Source organism: Micropterus dolomieu, linkage group LG19, assembly GCF_021292245.1.
Source record: "Micropterus dolomieu isolate WLL.071019.BEF.003 ecotype Adirondacks linkage group LG19, ASM2129224v1, whole genome shotgun sequence".
Lineage (NCBI taxonomy): Eukaryota > Metazoa > Chordata > Actinopteri > Centrarchiformes > Centrarchidae > Micropterus > Micropterus dolomieu.
Window position 1 is genome coordinate 12,411,508 of NC_060168.1, and position 18,845 is coordinate 12,430,352.

Genomic DNA, 18,845 nt, shown 5'->3' on the forward strand with positions numbered 1-18,845 from the left:
GGTCAGTATTCTCCAGATTTTACAAGGATCCCAGGAATGGATCAAAACGTATTTTAAATGATCCTGAAAGTGGCAGTATTGCATGAAATGGTCTTGGCCAGCCTGGTTCCTGTAATTTGGGTGATGGTAGTGGTCGGACTGCAGCCGTTGGAGAAATGTGGTATGTTGCTGTATTTAGCCTCACTCATAAATTCTGAGCTGAGTTCTCGTGCAGCTTTTACTGCCCTGGTGCAGGGGTATTAAACCAGCCATACTTGCTAACTCTAGAGCAGCCGTTCTCAAAGTAGGGTCCCGGGGGTGCTTGAGGGGGCTCCACGGGGTCCCCAGCAACAAAGGGGAATCTTTGAATTTTTTTTTTTTCTTTTCACTCTAATTCCGTCACAATGTAAGACAATGACAGAATGGATGACTATTTTGGTTTAGTTTGGTTTGTTTTATGCACTTTCTCTAATAAAACATCTAACAGCAAAACTCCTATCAAATGGGGGTTCGTGGTCTAATTTGTGTCAGTTTATAGGTCCTTGATGTGGGGGGGGAAAGAAGTTCGAGAACCATTGTTCTAGGGGGGGGGCTCACATGGTTGTGCAGTTTCTCTGCAGAGGGACGAAGCGCAGATCTTTGAGAAGAATAGAACCTGATCATAACTGTCGGTCCACTTTAGATAAAGACCTTGTTGGATTTCTCCAGACAGCAAACGGTTCGATGCAAACTGAATACGTCTAATGTGTCTAGGCCTGTCCTATTCAAACAGTTTTTGTTTGTACAGAATGTACTTTGACATCATCATGCATCATTGCTGTGGCATTTAGCTCTGTTGACAGGGGTATCAGAACTTAAAAAAAAAAAAAAAGGAAAAAAGACTAGTTGCAAAGACAAATTAGGTAATGTTTTTTTGGCACATGCTACATCCATTTCCATAACTCTGAAGAGGATTTGTGCGCAAGGATTAGAGCAGGGTTAGTCATATAATTGTTTTGTGCCAAATCTACGGAGTCATTTTGGGTCAGGCTGACAATAGATGATTTGTCCAACAATGCCGTCTTTGTCTTACAGAGCCTGTTGACAATAACTGCATGCCTCACGTCACCTCTTGCATGTTTTCCGCATCCTGCGGTATTTTTGGTCTGGTTGTTCTGGTTTTCCTTCTGTTTAACACAAAGCTGAACTCTGACCTTTCTCTCATTTTCTGTTTTCCTCTTTTCTTTTTACGCTGCAGATGGAAACTCTTGACAAGTTAGTATATATTTCTTTTTGCATTCACAGTCCAGCACAAAATGTGTGCTTTTTTGCCTTTTTTAAATTGTCATTCACACTCATAATCATTGAGTTCCCAACCTTTTTTGTCTTGTGACCTCTTAAATCATTTGCATCTTGCAGCCGCTGATTGGTTGCGTATACTGTATTTACTGGTTGTGACCAATTCCTTGATTCTAATTATTATTATTTTTTTTGTTATATTTCGAATAATTTAACTTTGAATAACTTAACTTAAAGTGACCTAACAAGTTACAAGAAACAAGACAACGATTAGAGAAAAATCTAGATCTGTGTTATTAGAACAGTTTTTTTTGTTTTTCTATCCTGTTAACCATCTCATGACCTCCAGGTTATCTTGCAACCCATTAACCTCATACAGTTTGTCTTCATTTGATATTTGGTCTGTTCTACAGGGGTGAAGCAACTTACTATGATGATTTGTACCAACACTCCAAGTAAGGGGCAGCTGCATGCAGGCTGGTTTGTCAGCTTTAGTAGGCCAGGCTAGATATGACAGGAGAAAAGAGCTGATGCTCCTTGTTAGATTCAAACATTGCTGTGTCTCTCTATTGTAAACCCAAAGATTGCAATTCATTAGTGACCATTCATCTATCGTCCACTACTTGCTTTATGATGGATGCATGCTGCTGTTGACCTGCGACCCTATTGAATGTTTGAAATGAAAAGCATTTTTTGTGTAGTTCATCAAAATAAAAGCTATAATATGTTTTAAAATGCTTTCACAAACAAGGCCAGGTACTGTAGTCTGCCAGCTTTTCTCTTATAAATGTGATCTCTAATGTGGTATTGTCCATTTATGAGAGTCTACAGTTACCCATGAGAAATCTTAGTAGTGGGTATCCATTAGCTTGCTTATTGCGTGACCGTGATGCTGAGCATTAAGTATTGCATGATCTCAGGATGTCCTCTGTTTTCAAGGTCACCTGATTAGCTGGATTGGTTTGAGTGGGTAGTCATTAGATGGGATTGTGTTAACTATGTCTGCCGTGTGCTGCTGCTGGGGGTGTGTGTGTGTGTGTGTGTGTGCGCGCGCGCGCGTAGGCACGGCCTCAGGGTGGAGAACATGCCCTGTTTTATCCCCAATGACCGCAGCAAGAAGAGGCTGATCCAGGACACTGAGGACTGGCAGCCCCGCACCGGCACCACCCAGTCCCGCTCCTTCCGCATCCTGGCCCAGATCACAGGCACCGACTTCAGTAAGTCGGGAGACCTGGCTTGCTCAGTAGTAGTGAGGCAACAGAGAGACTGATGGGTTGGTGGGGGTGAGCTTCTCCGGTAGTCAAGAGGAGTTGTAGGGGGAGGCCTCTGATTGAATAGTTGTGATCTGATCACAGAGAGACAGCAGAGTGAGTGACACAGGAAGGTGGATAACAGGGGTGTCTATTTGTCAGCTGTGGATAGGGGGCCTCAACTGTCAGGTGGCAACTGTCTTCAGCGACACCTATTTTTCTTTTGTAACCGGTCTGACAAATTGACTTCACATCGACATGTTTATTACCAGAGAGGCTGTGTAGGAACAGCAGCATTCACTAGAACGCATTGTGTATCATGTTATCAGCTGTTTGACTTATCAGTAAGGCATGCTGATGTGTGTCTCTCCTGGATCTCTCAGTGCAGGACCCAGATGATGAAAACATGAAGCGGTCCAGGTAAAAACTTTGATCCGCCTTCTCGGTCATAAGTTTCTGTGTTTGTGCGTGGAGGCTTGAGTTGGACAATTATTATTTTTTTTAAATCTACCTTCAGTTATGTTGTTGTTGGATTTTTCTGTGTTGGCATGTGTGGTGTGATTTCAACATCCTTTATATTATTAGAACAGGAATTTGCTTTACGGCACAAGAATTATTCAGCATTGAAGAAATACGCTATCTTGCTGTGAGATAGATGGGAAGAGCGTTACTGTTCTCATGTCTGTACTGCAGCTTATTTGCCAGCAGTTTAGCTTAGCATAAAGACTGGAAACAGGGGAAATCGCTAGCCTGGCTTTGGCCAAAGGTATTAAAATCAGACTACGTGCACCTTCCTGCACCAGACTATTTATCATCGTGAGGTTTCCAGGCAACCAGCAGAGAGACAATACCACACACAACCCTCCTTGAAAACAACAATGTGTCTTTTTTTACACTTTGCTTTCTATACGGTTAAATAGACTAGATCTAACCTGTTTATTGGTGAGCTTCAGACGTGACAGAGCCAGGCTAAACGTTTACAGTCTTTGTACTAAGCTAAGCAGATTTGATGGTCATTCCCATTCCTCTCATCTAACTTTTGGCAATAAAGTCAATAAATCTATCTCCCAACTTTAAAATTTTCCCTTTAATTTCATATCCTTATTCTGTCAATGCGGTGTCATTTTTTTTTAAATTTCTCTGCTACTTTTTTCTTCTTTTTGTGCACTTTACTTTCTGCACTCTTGCTGCTTCTTTTTTTATTTACTCTCTCCCCTACAATCTATTTCCTTCCTGTCTATCTCTGTTTCATATCTGTCTTGCTTGCCGTCAGGGAAAAGTTCCTCACTGAGATTCAGAGTCCCCGCTATGCCCGTCTGAGGGATTGGCACCACGACAGGTCTGCTCGCTCCCTCAATATCAAATCCTCGGCGACATCCTAGACGCCATGGGACGCAGAGCCCAGCCAGAGCCTGCTAGCGATAGCCACACCGCAACGACTACGTGACAAAGACGACGAAGATAGCCGACCGTCCCAATGGCAGTTAACAAATTCACCTTTCAGACACAGATGGGGTGAAAAAGAAGTTTAGGGGAAAAAAAAAAAAAAGAAAAGCAAACCAAAAATAGAAGGAACATAGCCTAGATGACAAAGCCCAAAGTGGAACCTTGCATACTGAGCCCAAGTGTAAGATCTCCCTCTGAATTTCTGACTTGATTGTTGACAACACTGTGGACCACTGTGTCTGTAGACCTATTTTCCATTTCACACTGTTACTTGGAGTAAACTGGTGGGAAGGGGGGGGGGTCTCAGCAGTGGGAAGCGCCTTTCTGTTCATTATTCTTCTTTTGATTGTGAAGTTCAGACCCTCCTTTGATCTCTGTCTCTCTCTCACTCTCTCTCTGCCTGTTCCCATTTATTGAGTCCTTCATCCTTAGAGTTTTCATTTCTGATCCTCTCATCTCGTAGGCTTCTCCAACCATTAAGAAAGAAAATGAAGACAAAGCTGTACTTTTGTTTTTTTTTCTGCTGTCATCAAAAATATAAAACATTTGGAAAAAAAGCAACTCTCGCTTCTCTGTCCTTTCTTCTGTGTTTTTCCTCTTGTTCACTCAGTACTCAGGCTTAAAAGGATACATCTCTTGATATCCAACTTCTCCTCCTTCTCTTTCTTTAGTCATAACACTGTCTTCACTTAACCATTTTCTTCAGTACACCAGGTATGTAGATACAGGGGTTTCAGGGAGTATTTATGCAGTTCTGAATTAATGGGGTGCCTCCTCACAGATCAGGGTTCAGGGATCAAGGTTTACTTTTGTGCCTGTGCATTCAGGCAGGAAAAACAACATATGGGCACGCATGAAGTAATACACAATCATAAAGTGCAGAGGTGCACACTGAGGAAATGCAGCCCTTTTGTGTGTTGTCTGAAATAAAGTATTTAAAGCTCTGTAAAAAAAAAAGACCTACATAGTCTTATTTAGAGTTCAGAAGAGTAATTACTGCAGTATGGTGGCCTTCCCACAGAGGAAAAAGATCTAATGGCAAGTTGCATTAAGGACTTTTAAAAATGACATTTCAGTATCAGTGTTTTTGATGGTTAGGCATACATTGTTCATGCTGTACACCCACGACTGCAACCCCCCCGTCATAGAGAGACCTCTGTTGTGATGCTTGTGGACATCAGCCTCATCAGCAAGAATTCAAACAACGATGATTTCCTCCCAATACGAAGTCTCAACAATCTTGCAGAGTGGTGCACAGAGAACAACCTACTGCTCAACTTCCTCCTGGCTGTGAGAATCCTAAATTCATCCTCAGCGCTGCACCTAGTAAAATTCTTTTATTTCTGTGACTTATTATTGATCCACCCATCTACTGTGTATATAATCGTTGTGTATATAACATTTGCTTTGTGTGAGTAGCATCAAGGGAACTACAACTTAATCTTGTTATACACCCCTGCATTGTAAAATGATAAATAAATCTACCTTGTATATTACCCTGATGAAGATGTTTTAAAAGAAATAATGTTTAGGTAAAAAGGTCCACGGAAGGTACAAAATGTACTGCTGTCTTTAGGTGGCCAGGTGAAGAATTTGATGGTTGCTAGGTAATATTGTCTAATGGTTTGTGATAAAAACATGTAAATGAGAAGTGCTCAGCTTTACATAGTTTGAAGAAATGATGCATTTCATGGCAGCAGGAAACTAGATAGTTGCTATTTTAAAGAAATAAGCTGGTTACATTAAAATAGGGAAATGGTTTTATTTCATACACAGAAAACCAAAAATAAAAGCCAACAAACGTGTCCAGACAGCAGCCAGACGGCCTCATCACACACTTAATGTCAGATTTGTCAAGTTAAGAGGAGTCAACCATGAAAACCATGTGAAGAATATCAGCAGATAACAGGAAACACATTGGGAAATAATGGGTAATAGTTCATATAAAAAGTGAAAAATACTACACATGAATTGCAAAATTGTATTTTTCTTGACACGTGCCTTGTAAATAAAGGACGAGGGATGAAAGGAGGTGCTCGTTTTATAGGTTAAAAGACCTGAGTGGAAAAGCAGTGCCTCTCTGTGACCTCTCAGACGTGTGCCACCATTGTTTGACATTTTGTCAGCTGTCACATTCAGGTTTTTGCAGAGTTGAATCACTTTTAACTCCTCGCTGTAGAGGGTGACGCATGTCAGTGGCTTCTTGCTCCATCTAAAATCAACAATGGCTCCTTTCTTTGCCGCATGTTGAGCTGTCTACAAACTCCTCTGCTTTCCTCATTGCTCAGGTCGATGCATCCCACGGGAGAGGAAGCCAAAAAAACACACCCTAAAAATTCTGAGGTGTAAAGAGTGAACAGGAAATGTCAAGGAGACGTTCCATGGGGTGCTGCTCTGCAGCATGTCCAAAGCTCTATGTCGCAGGCAGAAAAAGCCCTCCTGTCTGCACAGTCTGTGATGCAGGAATTGTGCACCTGCATCACGCTGAGCGCCTCTCTGAGCAGAAGGGGGAGGAGGATGAAGGCAGCGAAAATGTCAAGAAAACATAATCCAGGCTTCTCCAGGTGGGAATAAGCTGCTGTAGAGGATGTTCTCCAATTTGCACCTGCAACCTTCACCAGAGTGAGGTGCAGCCACACAGACCTCTCAGTGTGTGAGAAGTCAGCGCCGCTGGCCTTGTTGTCATGTAGGGCAGCATGGCAAGGGAGTGTAGCTGGGGCTGCTGTGTTGACCTGGATGATGTTGTTTTTTGTGAGTTGATAAGGTGAAGTCCCAGAAGGCAGGCGTGCCGATGTGTGGGTTGAAAGGCAGCTGACCCAGGGTCTGTGTGTCAAGCAGGCTGAAACCAGTTTTGTCCTTTGTTTGACCTGGCTGCTGGAAATCCATCTCATTCAGCCTCCTCTCTTCCTTTCAATCTGTTTTGCTGTAGTTTTTCTCCAAAAATCTCTTGGTGGGGGGGGCGTCTTACCTTCCTTAATTTAGAAAGACTTAACTTCCTGTCTGTCACCAGCCCTGCAAGCCATCTTCTTTCTATAGCAAAGGGATTTAATGTCCTTTATTATTCAGAGTATGCTGTTTGGAAAATAGCAGACTCTTTTTATTGTTCTTGCTAGATAGCTCCCAGCTGTAAGTGTAACTTCTCCTGCCTCTGTAACTTCTTGTGTTTTAGTTGTTTGGCTACATAAGGGATATAAATGATAGGCAGACTTAACCTGATACAGGCGATGCTATAGAAGAAAGCTGTTTCAGGGTAATTCATTTCACATTTTCTTTTTCTTTGCAAATGAGAAATTATTTCATCATCTTTCATTAGTGTATTGTAGATGGCACGGTTGATGATGTAAACATGATAGCTGCCTAAGGCGGTGTTATATTTTTTTCCCAAGATGAGACGTCTCCAGAGCTCTATGTCTTGGCTCAGAAGTTGTTTTTCCGTCTCAGTTATGGTTTGAAGATTTTCTGAATATAGTGACGCTTGCTGCGGGTAACACAACTTTGAAATGTAGAAACAACTCTTTATTTCAACACTACTGCACATGCAGGCTTGAAGCGAAACTCTTCCGCATCCAAATCTGACAGTTTCTCGTTCACTAACTTTGCCTGTGAGTGACGTCAATCAATCTGAGATGTTCGGGGCTTCAAGAGTCTTTATGGTATCCGTTCGTCAGCATTGATTTGAATGACATGCTTGATTATTTTATTTTATTTTTTTTCTTTCTTTTCCTCACAACAGCTTGAGTAATCATGTGAAATGTCCTGCCATTCAATTAAGTCTATAACAGTGTATTTCATTGTTCTACGATACTTAACCAGCTTGTCTCACCAAAACAGGTGAGAAACCTGTGCTGTCCTGTTGATACTGATTAATATTAATAATCATGGTGCTTATGATGATTCACACAGAAGGTAATCTGTGTCACAGTGTAATGGAGAAAGCCATGGCTGCTCATATCCAAACATGACATTCATTGAATAGTAACCATGGTTACTGAGGTGTGTGTGTGTGTGTGTGTGTGTGTGTGTGGTTTTGTGCGACTTTTCTAATTAGTCATTTTCTCCCCACAGCCTTGAGCCAACTCCCTCACCTGCCAAGGCCCAGGCAGCAGATAAACCAGATGGTGAGTTTCTGCTCCTGCTGATGCGTAAAAAGAACCCCAGTAGCATCCAGAAGAGGTTGTGCTAATAGACTCTTATTAAGTGTCAATACATGAGCATCAGCAGCAACAACACGACACACAGAACTGTCACAACCTACATCTGGTGTGAGCGTGAATATTACATAAGTGTCCCTCTCCCCGTTGTGAAATTATTCAAAGTCACAGCCAAGTTTATCTAAGTGCTGTAATTCCATAACAAATCACTTTTTTTTCCCCCTGGCGTAGAATCCAAGACTGCAGCTGCAGCAGCTGGCCGTTCAGGTCCTTCGAGTCGACCACCGTGGGTCACTGACGCTAATTTCGCAGACCGCTTTCGCCCAGACAAGACCAGCACTGTCCTGACCCAGCACCAGCAACCGGTCCAGCCGACACCTATGCAGAACCGCAGCTCTATCCTGCAGGCAGCGCAGCAGGCACCCGAAGACAGCGGGAGAACCCCGCTATGTGGCGCATGTAACAAAATCATAAGGTAAGACCGCCCCGCCACATCTAGGGTGACAGTTAATTTTACCAGAATAAAATACACAAAAATGTTTGCTCCTTTGAAACTCCTGTCAGAGAAATGATTTAAGACAGTGAATGTACACGATGACAGACTGTATGTCTGCAGCAAACCAAGCCAGTCAGCATAATTAACACAGTTTGGAGACATCTTGTTATCACTTGAGACGAGTATTATGCTGACTTTGAAATAATTTAAATCTCATTTCACAGATAACCGAGAAACCTTAGTTCTTATTCTGGTCACTTTTGCAAGCAAACGGAAGAGGTACATAGCTCCCAGTAGAACTAAAAACATGTCTCCAGTATTTCTTTTTCACATGTCACAAAGGGAGCTGACATTTCTATGGAAGTGTTAAAGTAGAAAATGAAGTAGCAGGTTTTAATAAGGCCTCTGATCTGTTGTTGGTGCGTTTGTGTTTTCCAGGGGTCGGTACCTGGTGGCGCTGGGACGTTCTTGGCACCCGGAGGAGTTTACATGTTCACAGTGTAAGGCAGTCCTGGAAGAGGGGGGCTTCTTCGAGGAGAGGGGGTCGGTCTACTGTACCAAGTGCCATGATAATCGATATGCTCCTAACTGCGCCAAGTGCAAAAAGAAGATCACAGGGGTAAGAACTGCACTACTGTGCTGAGCAAAATCAAAACCAGGAGAGACACTTGCTCATTCTAAGGTAGTATTTTGTGATTTCTCTGTATAAGAATACGTGCAGGTAGTCTCCACTGTGCTTCAGCAACACCAGCAGGGCTGAAAATAAAACATTTTACCACCTTTTCTCCCTTTATCAGGAAATCATGCATGCCCTGAAGATGACCTACCATGTACAGTGTTTCAAGTGTGCAGCCTGCAAGACTCCCATCAGGAACCAAGCCTTTTACATGGAGGAGGGCGAACCCTACTGTGAGAAAGGTGGGAACTTGAACTCCCTAACTTGACCATTCTAAATAGAAACGTCGCCTCTCCTTTTTATGACAATTGGAAGCAAATACAGAAAATGATAGTTTTCTATCTTAAAAGTAATGGTTAGCTCTTTTGGGAAATTCTGGAACAGTACAAAGTAGTTCAACGCTGTGGTGTATTAAGGACTCGATTCCATTTTTGACAAATAAACATACGTTATTTGCATCCAAACCTGCTACTTTCACGCTTCATGATAATTATTCCAGCAAGGCCATCTGCGGTGTAATGCAGTACTTGTAAATTAAATTAAGATAAATGTGTGTTAATGTGTGCCCGCCATTGCTTTACAATGTCATTAATCGGTTCGTTCAAAGTGTCCTTTCCGAACAAAATGCTCCCATCATGTGTATCTGGTGGAAAACAGTACTTTAAGCAGTAATAATAAAGACATCAGCGTGTTGTAATTAGTTATGTTCAGATAAACAGTAACCTTATCTCGGTCCTCACTGAATGTTTAGTTTGAATGTCCTTTTACTCAAGAGGCTGAGGCTTCATAAAAGAGACGAAGGCATCTCCATGGTGAAAAATCCTGTGCTGAAAACCAAGGGAAACATCATATTAATGTGGTTTCTAGAAAAATTAATTGGTAGTTAGCAGCAGAAGCCACCCTGGCTGAGCAGGCTGTGGCACACACAGAAACCCTAGCTTTAACAGAACATTTGACTGTAAACTTGAATTAAAGGCAGGCAGTATTTAAAGGTAATGCTTCAGCAGAAAATATGAAACACTGGGCGGGTGGGGGAAGCATGCTCAAAATCCTCAGTGTGCAGATCAATTAGTTCAGGTGCCAACTGAGAACATCTCAACCCATGTAAGACCCCCTGTAACTTCACACATGGATGAGGCCTTACATATTTATCGTAAATCTGCACTCGGCCACAAGTCCAAGAACGAACTAAGGGGAACTGACATCCTGCCACACAGCATTAAGTCTGTGAATGAGCTTATTTGATGAAAGATGTCATATCTTTTAACTTTAAATGGATGCCATGGCTAAGTGCAGTGCAATTCAGGGTACATAATAGAAGCTGGGCAACAAAAACAGAGAAAAGCAGCCACTGGGTGATTCAGAGGTCTTGTGGAGTGCATTTCGTGATAAAGTTGTTTCATTTGAAAAAATATAGCTCACTGCAGGGCGTCCCCTCTCCAGTTTTGTTGTATTATTGCTGTGGGGTTTGGCATGGGCCTACATCATGAATCTCTTGGCGCGTACCATAGTCAATCATAAAGTGTGATGTTTTCATCTGCTGTAATCTATTTAGCTCCAGTTTACTTCATACATTTCTCTATTGGATTTTATGAATGGTGTATGCTCTTCTATTATGCTGTAAATGATTTAGCGGGTCGGCGTGCTTCTCTCTCTCTCTCACTACTAAGGCTCCGATGTGGGTCGCTGCTTTATCAGAGGTGAAGCCAGAACCTGAGTACTCATACTCTGAATAATGCCTTTAGTGCTGATAAACATTGTGCTGCCTCAGCATCTTTCAGGGATTGTGTGGCTCTCACCCACTCACTCTTGAGAAGCAGCATTATAACCTGACACTTTCCCCAGAGTCCTTGTGATGAAAGAGACTGGCAAATCCAGTTAAGTATCTGGAGCAATTTCGCCTCATCCTAATCCCTGCCTTTCGCTCTGGAAAGGTACTAACGTACAGTGGATGGACAAAATAACCTAAACAGCAAAGTATCAAATGCCCTATGAGGAGAGCCAATATTTGGCTTCAAAACTGCTTCATCCATCTTTATTGCTGTTATTCTAGTACTTAAGGGTGCGTGCGTGTGTGTGTGTGTGTGCGTGTGGGATATGACTCCTCTTCAGAAGTAAAAACCTCCAGTTCTTTAAAAGATGAAAGAGGTGGAAACCTATTTCACACACTGTGCTCCAGAACATCCTATAAAGGTTAAGTGATGTTTACATATTGTCATGGAGGATGCTTGACCTGATTTGGAGGATGATAAAAGCTCTTTAGAATTTCTTGTTATTTTATTCTGATGGTTATCACATATCGCCGCTGCTCACCCCCTCTCCTCCAACACCTCTCTCTCTTTCTCTGTCCAGACTATGAGAAGATGTTTGGCACCAAATGCCATGGCTGTGACTTTAAGATTGATGCCGGGGATCGGTTTCTGGAGGCCTTGGGCTACAGCTGGCATGACACGTGCTTCGTCTGTGCTGTAAGTCATTATGATCGATATAGCTCCCTGTGGGGCTCTTTGCCCCCATCTCTTCTGGCTGTCCCTGCACAATGCCACCTGAAAAATCTGCCTCCATCTCTGGACCTCGAGCTTTCCCCTCTTTCTCTTCCCTTTTACGCTGTCACCTGCAGTCTATCACTCTCTCCATCTCCGTTTCATTCTGTGACGAAAACTGAAAGTAAATGCAGTTCAGCAAACAACATGTGCCTGCTCTGGCCGGTAGAAAACTGTGTCAATTCACATTGCCAATGTTAGGGTCTGATATCTACTCTGCCCTGGTTTCCCAATCTCTCTCTCTCTCTCTCTGTCTGTCTCCTTTCATCTTTAAAGCTCTGCCAAATCAACCTGGAGGGGAAGACGTTCTACTCGAAGAAGGATAAGCCCCTGTGCAAAGGCCATGCCTTTGCTCCAGTGTGAGAGAGCGAGCTTCATCTTCAGAGGAAGGAATGCATCTCACTCTCTCCCCCTCCTCTTTTACCCACTCCCCCCTCCGGCCCACTCAAACACACTCTACATCTCTTCTTTGCCAACCACACACATAGTTAAACTCATTTTTTTTTTTGTTTCTATATTTGAGGCTCAATGTTAGCTTCATGTACTGTTTCTTCAATTCAGATGTTACTGCCTGTAATAATAATGCTGTATTGTATAACTGGAGGTAGTCAATGAATTACTTCACGTCGTCACTAACCTGTTGACTTTAAGTAATTTTTAGAATGGATATTAAAAATGCAGCTAGATTTAATTGTAGCTGTTAGGGAGAAATTCTCACAGCTCTACTCATCTCCTCCTTGTTCAGTCTGAAGTAAGATCAAGTCAGTATCTTTCAAGTTGGAGGACCCATTTAGCCTCTAATAATCTCACATAGTGCAGTAATGATATACCACCGTACTAAGTGTGCAGAAGTGGTGGCCCCATTCAGGACCCTGGTCCACTCACTGTCTCTTACTGCAGTGCCTATTAACGTAATGGGGGTCCAGTCAAGCATAACAGGGGGTGTCCCATTTCTGCCTGACTAGACTCCTGCACCTCTCTACAGAAGCACTATCTGCTTTACTTTTCACTGTGGCTCTCTGGAAAATCAGAGCACATACTGCAGTTAATAACTGTAATTCTGAGTCATAATAATCCTTAATTGAACCAGTTTTAATAGTCACACATGGGTGACAGAGAAAGTGCCATTATTTTTAAAAGCTTCACTCTTCCACGGTAAGGAGATTTGTCAGAGCTTTGACATGATCATTTATTGGATATTTTAATGTAAGAAATAAATACATATGGTGATTTGTCTCATGTTACTATGATGTGATTGTTTCATGCTAGGCTTGAATATGTATTTATATTGCTTCAGAATGGGCCTGTCAGTGTTTTTATAGCTGCTGGATGTTTCAAATAAAAATAATTAGTAATGCCACACGCTGGGGAAGATTACGGGGATGAAGTGTTTAAGGTGAACCCATCTGTAAGATTTGACTGATATTTTGGCTCTTTGCTTTCCCCAACAACAGGACAATGAACTTTCTGATGCTTTTTTCCCTTGGTTCACTCATTAAAAAATTTAAACTTTACACAAACGGCTATGCTGCTGTAACAGAGACCCTAGTGAATCTATTTTTTCAATGTAGAAATCAAGAATTATACAATAGCCATGCCACCATTAAATTCATGAGTATTCTTTTACTGCAAATGTTAATGTTTGTAATGTTTAAGCTCCTAACTGGTTGAGTTAGGAGAAACTCTTAAAAATAAGTTATTCATCAAACCAAATGTGGGCTCTTGAGCCCCCACTTTGTCCAACAGTTCATGGGAGCACATTAAATACATCAATAAAGTGTGGTTTCAGCAGAGATGCTGCACAGACAGGTTGGATGGATAAACTAAAACTAATACTGTTAACTACCTTCAGAATCAAAGTTTCTTTTACATTTGTTCATGAATAGAGTAAACAACCAGCGTGATATAACGTGTTATTTAGTGAGCTTTAGGGGCTGGTTGGCCAATTGTTACTATTTATTATTTGTATTTTTGAAAATAAATTGATAAGCAACTCAAGTTAATGTTCCAAGTAAAAAGATCCAGTCCTTGATTTAACAATATATAATTTATTTACAACAATTTCAGGTTGAATTACTATACATACCTTTCTGAAATGTCATAGATATATATATACATAAGGCCAAGTAAATACTTGAAAGCACTTAGAAACGAATTTCCAAAATTCTACCCACAAATCCATATCATTGTCCAAAAAGTACAGAAAATCTCCCTTAGGAGTTTTCCCATTGCCACAAAAGGTTTGACGACAATTTACATTAACGATAAGTAACACAAAAGGTTAAAAAAAACAACAACAAAAGGATTATACAATTGCATAAGCGCTGTGGCATGTAATAAATACAGCATTTTTGACTTGCAGAAAGGCAAGGAACTAAATAGAAAAACCATTCACAAGTACAGAAGTCTATTGTTCTTAGTTCAGAAAGAAAACTGTTCAGTCAGAGTGACGGGGAGGTACACACACACACACACACACACACACACACACGTCCTTGACACTGAATAGTAATGAGTGACACAAAAAGTACATATAAGATGCAACAATTTTTCCCTCATAACTCATGGGGTAAACTTACAAACCTTTGAACAAAGCATGTATGTTACTGACACGAGTCTTACAAAGAACGAGCAGGCCCAGATTTCACCATGAAGGGGACAGTATTCATCACACAAACACACACTAATTGCAGATTTGTTAGAGTTGTTGGACAAGAAAGATGTGAAGATGGATGCTGAACATCCTGGTGGCTGGTGAATTACATTACTGAAATGTGCTTAGACAACACATCCAAGACAATGACAGGTGATAAAAATTTTGCACGCAGTCTGACTGTACAACTGCCATGGCTCATCTAAGCGTGCTGTGTTCACACTGGCTTTTCGGTGACCAAGAACTGATGGCCTCTTTCTCCGATTAGCCCCCGTATAGTCCCAGTGTTGTGATTCACTAAGCGTTAGTGACTATTTCCACCTTGTACTTAAATGCTTACAGTTAGAGCAATAATCAGGTAGACATATGCAGAGTAAGGACAAACAAAATATGTATAGAAACTTCCTGTAAAACAGTCTCTAAACCCTTAACACTGCAAAAAGTCTTCACTGCTAGATCGCCAAAGAACAGTATATAGGCAAACACGTCACGGTTTAGACTTGACAAATGCTGCGCCAGTTAAGTGTCTTTTTTTGGCTTCATATTAAAATATAATTTACATTTCTTTACAAAGTGATAAAATAAACTGACATTACTGCTTGAACAGACAGCATTAACTTGCCTCAAAGACAAAAGCGAGGAAATTGGACAAAGAAATTATTTGGACTTTAAATCCACAGTTTAGAAGAGACAGCAACTCTGACTTATTCTATACTAGTTGCAAGTAAAATAATGCTGAAACAATATTGAATGGATACAATATGAGGATGTAGTGGCCTCAACTGATATTCATAAAACTTTGGTTACCAATTTTGCTGATATACAGTATGCAAAGTGACAGCACGTGGCTGGTATAGAAAAAGTATTTACATATTACATGTGGCGATGATCCATTTCAACATGAAAAGATTTATTTAAGTTGATATCGCCATTTTGTTTGAAAGGGGCTTAATCCAAGGGTTTCTAATAATAAAAAAGGTAACATGTTATTTCATGGCATCTCTACATCAAATAGGACAGGGGTTTGTAAAAACAGGTTTGGCAGGAGGAGGCGTGTGGGATGAAAAAGAGGCTGAAGAACTACCAGGTGCTGAGATACCACACAAAACAAGGTAACGTCTAAGACTTAAAAAAGGGTAAAAGAAAAAAAGTAAAGAAATACTCCACTCCCCCCCCCCCGGAAACAAATGTACATTCTAATATCTGACAATCATAAAAGAGGCTCCAGTTAGTGTTAAAGGTTGAAGCCACAGGAGCTGGTAGGATGGGCTGTGTTAGTTTGTATAAGAAGGGGTTTAATGAAAAGGGCTCTCTTTACAACTTTAACAGACAACTTCACATGCAACCCTGAGGCAGACTGAGAGAGAACTATGGCTAATTTAGGATTGCTCACACCTTTCCAAAGGTTAATTACTGAAACAGTGGGCTTTAAAGATACTGTGTATTTATGTTGCCTGACCTCACAGATCCATTAATAAAAAATAAAGAACACTGTAAATTAATGCAAAGATATAGATATGATAAGCCACTGCGTAGTTGCAGTTCATAGTTTGTTGCATCTGCTAGATCATTTTTGCCATCCTGGCTAGAAATGAAATGGGGAAAACGTTTTCTAAGCATCTTTTGAGCGAAGGCGTGACATTAGGAATAAGCCACTCTTAACTTTCTCTGAGACGGGCGTTTCTCTGATGTGGAAATACTGTTTGCCACACAGCAAATATAATATAATTCCCACCAACATTGCTTTATGAATTATACACACATGCACGATGACCCTTTCAACGTGAGAAATCTGGTGACAATTTTGAAGAATTTGTTGTTGGAAAGTGCTGTATATTATTCATATGGGAAAAGAACCCTTTTGGCCATGCTTTTATGTTTAACATCCTCTGCCACAGAATGAATGTAATCAGGGGGAAAATGTCATTTTAGAAATGAGTTTTGACGACATTCATAGTTCACATATATGCAGCTGGAACGCCTTTCAGCCCTATGGCTCCTTCATTAGCTGTGGAATTTGAAATAGAAAAACGCCACAATGAACAACTGGGGTAATGAAAGACGTGACATAAACTGGACGGATCAAAATCACAGGCTTTAAATAGGAATGGCTTCTGAAATATGCCTTTTAGTGAAGATATTACTCAACCCCCCTCAGAAAAGTTAAAAAAAACAAAACAAACCCCACATATTGATTTAGAAGCAGGAAAGCTGTGAAGCGTCTCGCTGGATCAAGATGTCAAGATGTTACATTCACAGTAGTGATACCGGCTGGACTAAAAAACACAAACAAGATGAGACGGAGTTTTTGGGGCTTCTTGACATACAATCTATTTTTAAACCTGCAAGTCCAGGATGTGCTACAAGCCGTGTGTGTGTGTGTGTGTGTGTGTTAGTTAAGAAATGACGCATATGAGATGAACTGTGTTCAGCATCTAAGTCATAATGCCATATAATGAACGTGCCAATTGCATATGTCGCCTGTTTAACCCAAAGTTACCGGCACATTTTGTCACATCCCTTTTTATCTAATATTTAATATGTCATCCATCATTTTGTTTAATCCAAGTCCAAAAATGATTCATTGAATTTGCAGTATTGGGCATTACGTTTGCATATCGCTCCTTATTAGTCATAACTGGCCTATTCATATAAAAGACATGAAATTAATTTAATGTTATCTTTAAAGTAGAACCAGGGTGTGGACTAATTTAACTTAATCACTGATGGAAAATAAAGGGTATTTTCTGTACTGAGTTCATGAATACATTTCCGCCGCACACACCCAAACTCCACTGGTCCCTCGTTTGCTCCGTCATTAAAAGGGTTTTACTGTTCGATGGGAAATAGGGACTCAGTCTTACATAAACCCTTTACTATCTTCTGAAGTGAAGAGGGACATTGGGACAGCTCTGCTCTTCGATGGCTGCAGTTACTGTTGGGTTTTTTTGTGTGTGTGTGTTGTCGTGTTCTGATCTCTTCCTCTGCACCAGTCTCTCCCCCTTTTCTGGGTTAGCACTCGCCATCAGAGACCAGGAATATCATGGCTTCCTGTTTGCCAATGTCGGCCATGACCGTGGCCAGCTGGTTGATGTTGCCGCTGTGGAAATGTTGTGCCTCCCACAGGTCCAGGATCACAGAGGTTGGGCTCGCTTTGGATGCAAAGAAACTCATGTGTCTGCAGAGAGGAACAGAGGAGAAGAACACAAAAACAACAGTGAGCGACCAATGAGATGTTTTTATTAAATCAAGCGATGTGCACAAATCACAACGGGCAGTGTTGCATTTGCTCTGCACCAACGGAGTCTTAGGAAAACCTTTTCAGACAGTATTTTATTGCACTACTGCTTCTTGTAACTCTGTCAATGTCAAGTTTTATTGTGTGTTATATTGCTACATCCTGATATGCTGTTGTGGAGCACTAAGTAAAAAAATGATAAAAGGTATAAGAACACAGCCTAGCTCTTAAAACTGCCATCAAATACAGAATCTGGCAATTTTCATTTGAAGCTTAACAGCATAAGCCTCATTCCTCTTTATTTGATGTTGAAATTGGCTCTAAATCCCATATTGTAAATCCTATATGGACTTTCACAGTTAAGTCAGAAGTGACCTTTTCCATTTTAGGAGCAGAACCTTTACGATCAAACCCAATCAATGACAACAAAGCAGTGGCCCCAGCCAGCTGTATATTTGATGTTGAGTGGGACCTGATCCCTGCAGTACCTGAAGATGCTTGTTTGATTTAATGGCCTTTTTCTGTTCTCCAAATGTCTGGGGCCTTAACTGTTATGTAGAGCACACATGGCATAAAAAAATAAATAAATAAAAAGAACAGCGTAAACTCTTTATACAAAGGGAGTGTTGGTCTGTGTGAGTGCTTTTTACCGAGTGGGAGGGGGTGAGAAAAGAAGCCCAAAAAACACCCCCAAGTCCTTTTCACCTTGACAAAGGTCAGACAGAATCCATTACTTCCTCGTATCTTCTGTTTGCTTAGTGAAGCAGTCTGTGATTGACTACAAACACGCGGTTGCATTGACCGTACACAAGCACTGAGAAAACAGTGTCACTCTGCTATTTTGAGTCAATTGGATTTTATAGCGCACACAGCCTTCCCCTTGGCGTCGGGAGAACACGACAAAGAGAAAGCGTTGGTCAAAAGAATTCTCTGGGAACAAACCTCTGTGTCATTATTCAGATAAAAAAGACAGAGCTTAGTGTCCGAAGTGTCAGCCCTGCTTATTCACCTGGCTATGTGAAACACGAGCTTATCTTGTATGGCTCAGACGCAGCCGTTTGCACAGTCTTTGGAGAGAAAGATCAAATACAAGGTTCTTGGCATTTTAAGTTTTATTGATCGGTCCCGTTCCGCT

The 18,845-nt window shown here is 41.2% G+C and overlaps 2 protein-coding genes across 10 annotated transcripts in view; one reads left to right on the top strand and one right to left on the bottom strand.

The window, feature by feature from the left end:
- pdlim7 (PDZ and LIM domain 7) overlaps nt 1-13,333 on the top strand; it is a 31,133-nt gene extending 17,800 nt beyond the window's left edge. For 2 of the 8 annotated variants that reach the window (XM_046030423.1, XM_046030424.1), the window contains exons 6-13: nt 2,320-2,474; nt 2,891-2,927; nt 8,019-8,071; nt 8,336-8,579; nt 9,039-9,219; nt 9,398-9,518; nt 11,629-11,744; nt 12,096-13,333. In XM_046030423.1, the coding sequence (XP_045886379.1) occupies nt 2,320-2,474; nt 2,891-2,927; nt 8,019-8,071; nt 8,336-8,579; nt 9,039-9,219; nt 9,398-9,518; nt 11,629-11,744; nt 12,096-12,182 (994 nt within the window). In that variant the 3' untranslated portion in view covers nt 12,183-13,333. Of the gene's footprint in view, nt 1-1,216; nt 1,234-1,670; nt 1,713-2,319; nt 2,475-2,890; nt 2,928-8,018; nt 8,072-8,335; nt 8,580-9,038; nt 9,220-9,397; nt 9,519-11,628; nt 11,745-12,095 lie in introns of all 8 variants that reach the window. The other 6 variants (XM_046030425.1, XM_046030426.1, XM_046030427.1 and 3 more) reach the window with 6 other exon arrangements.
- Nucleotides 13,334-13,851: 518 nt separating this feature from the next.
- unc5a (unc-5 netrin receptor A) overlaps nt 13,852-18,845 on the bottom strand; it is a 137,685-nt gene continuing 132,691 nt past the window's right edge. For both annotated transcript variants that reach the window (XM_046030433.1, XM_046030432.1), the window contains one exon: nt 13,852-17,650. In XM_046030433.1, the coding sequence (XP_045886389.1) occupies nt 17,485-17,650 (166 nt within the window). In that variant the 3' untranslated portion in view covers nt 13,852-17,484. The remainder of the gene's footprint in view (nt 17,651-18,845) is intronic.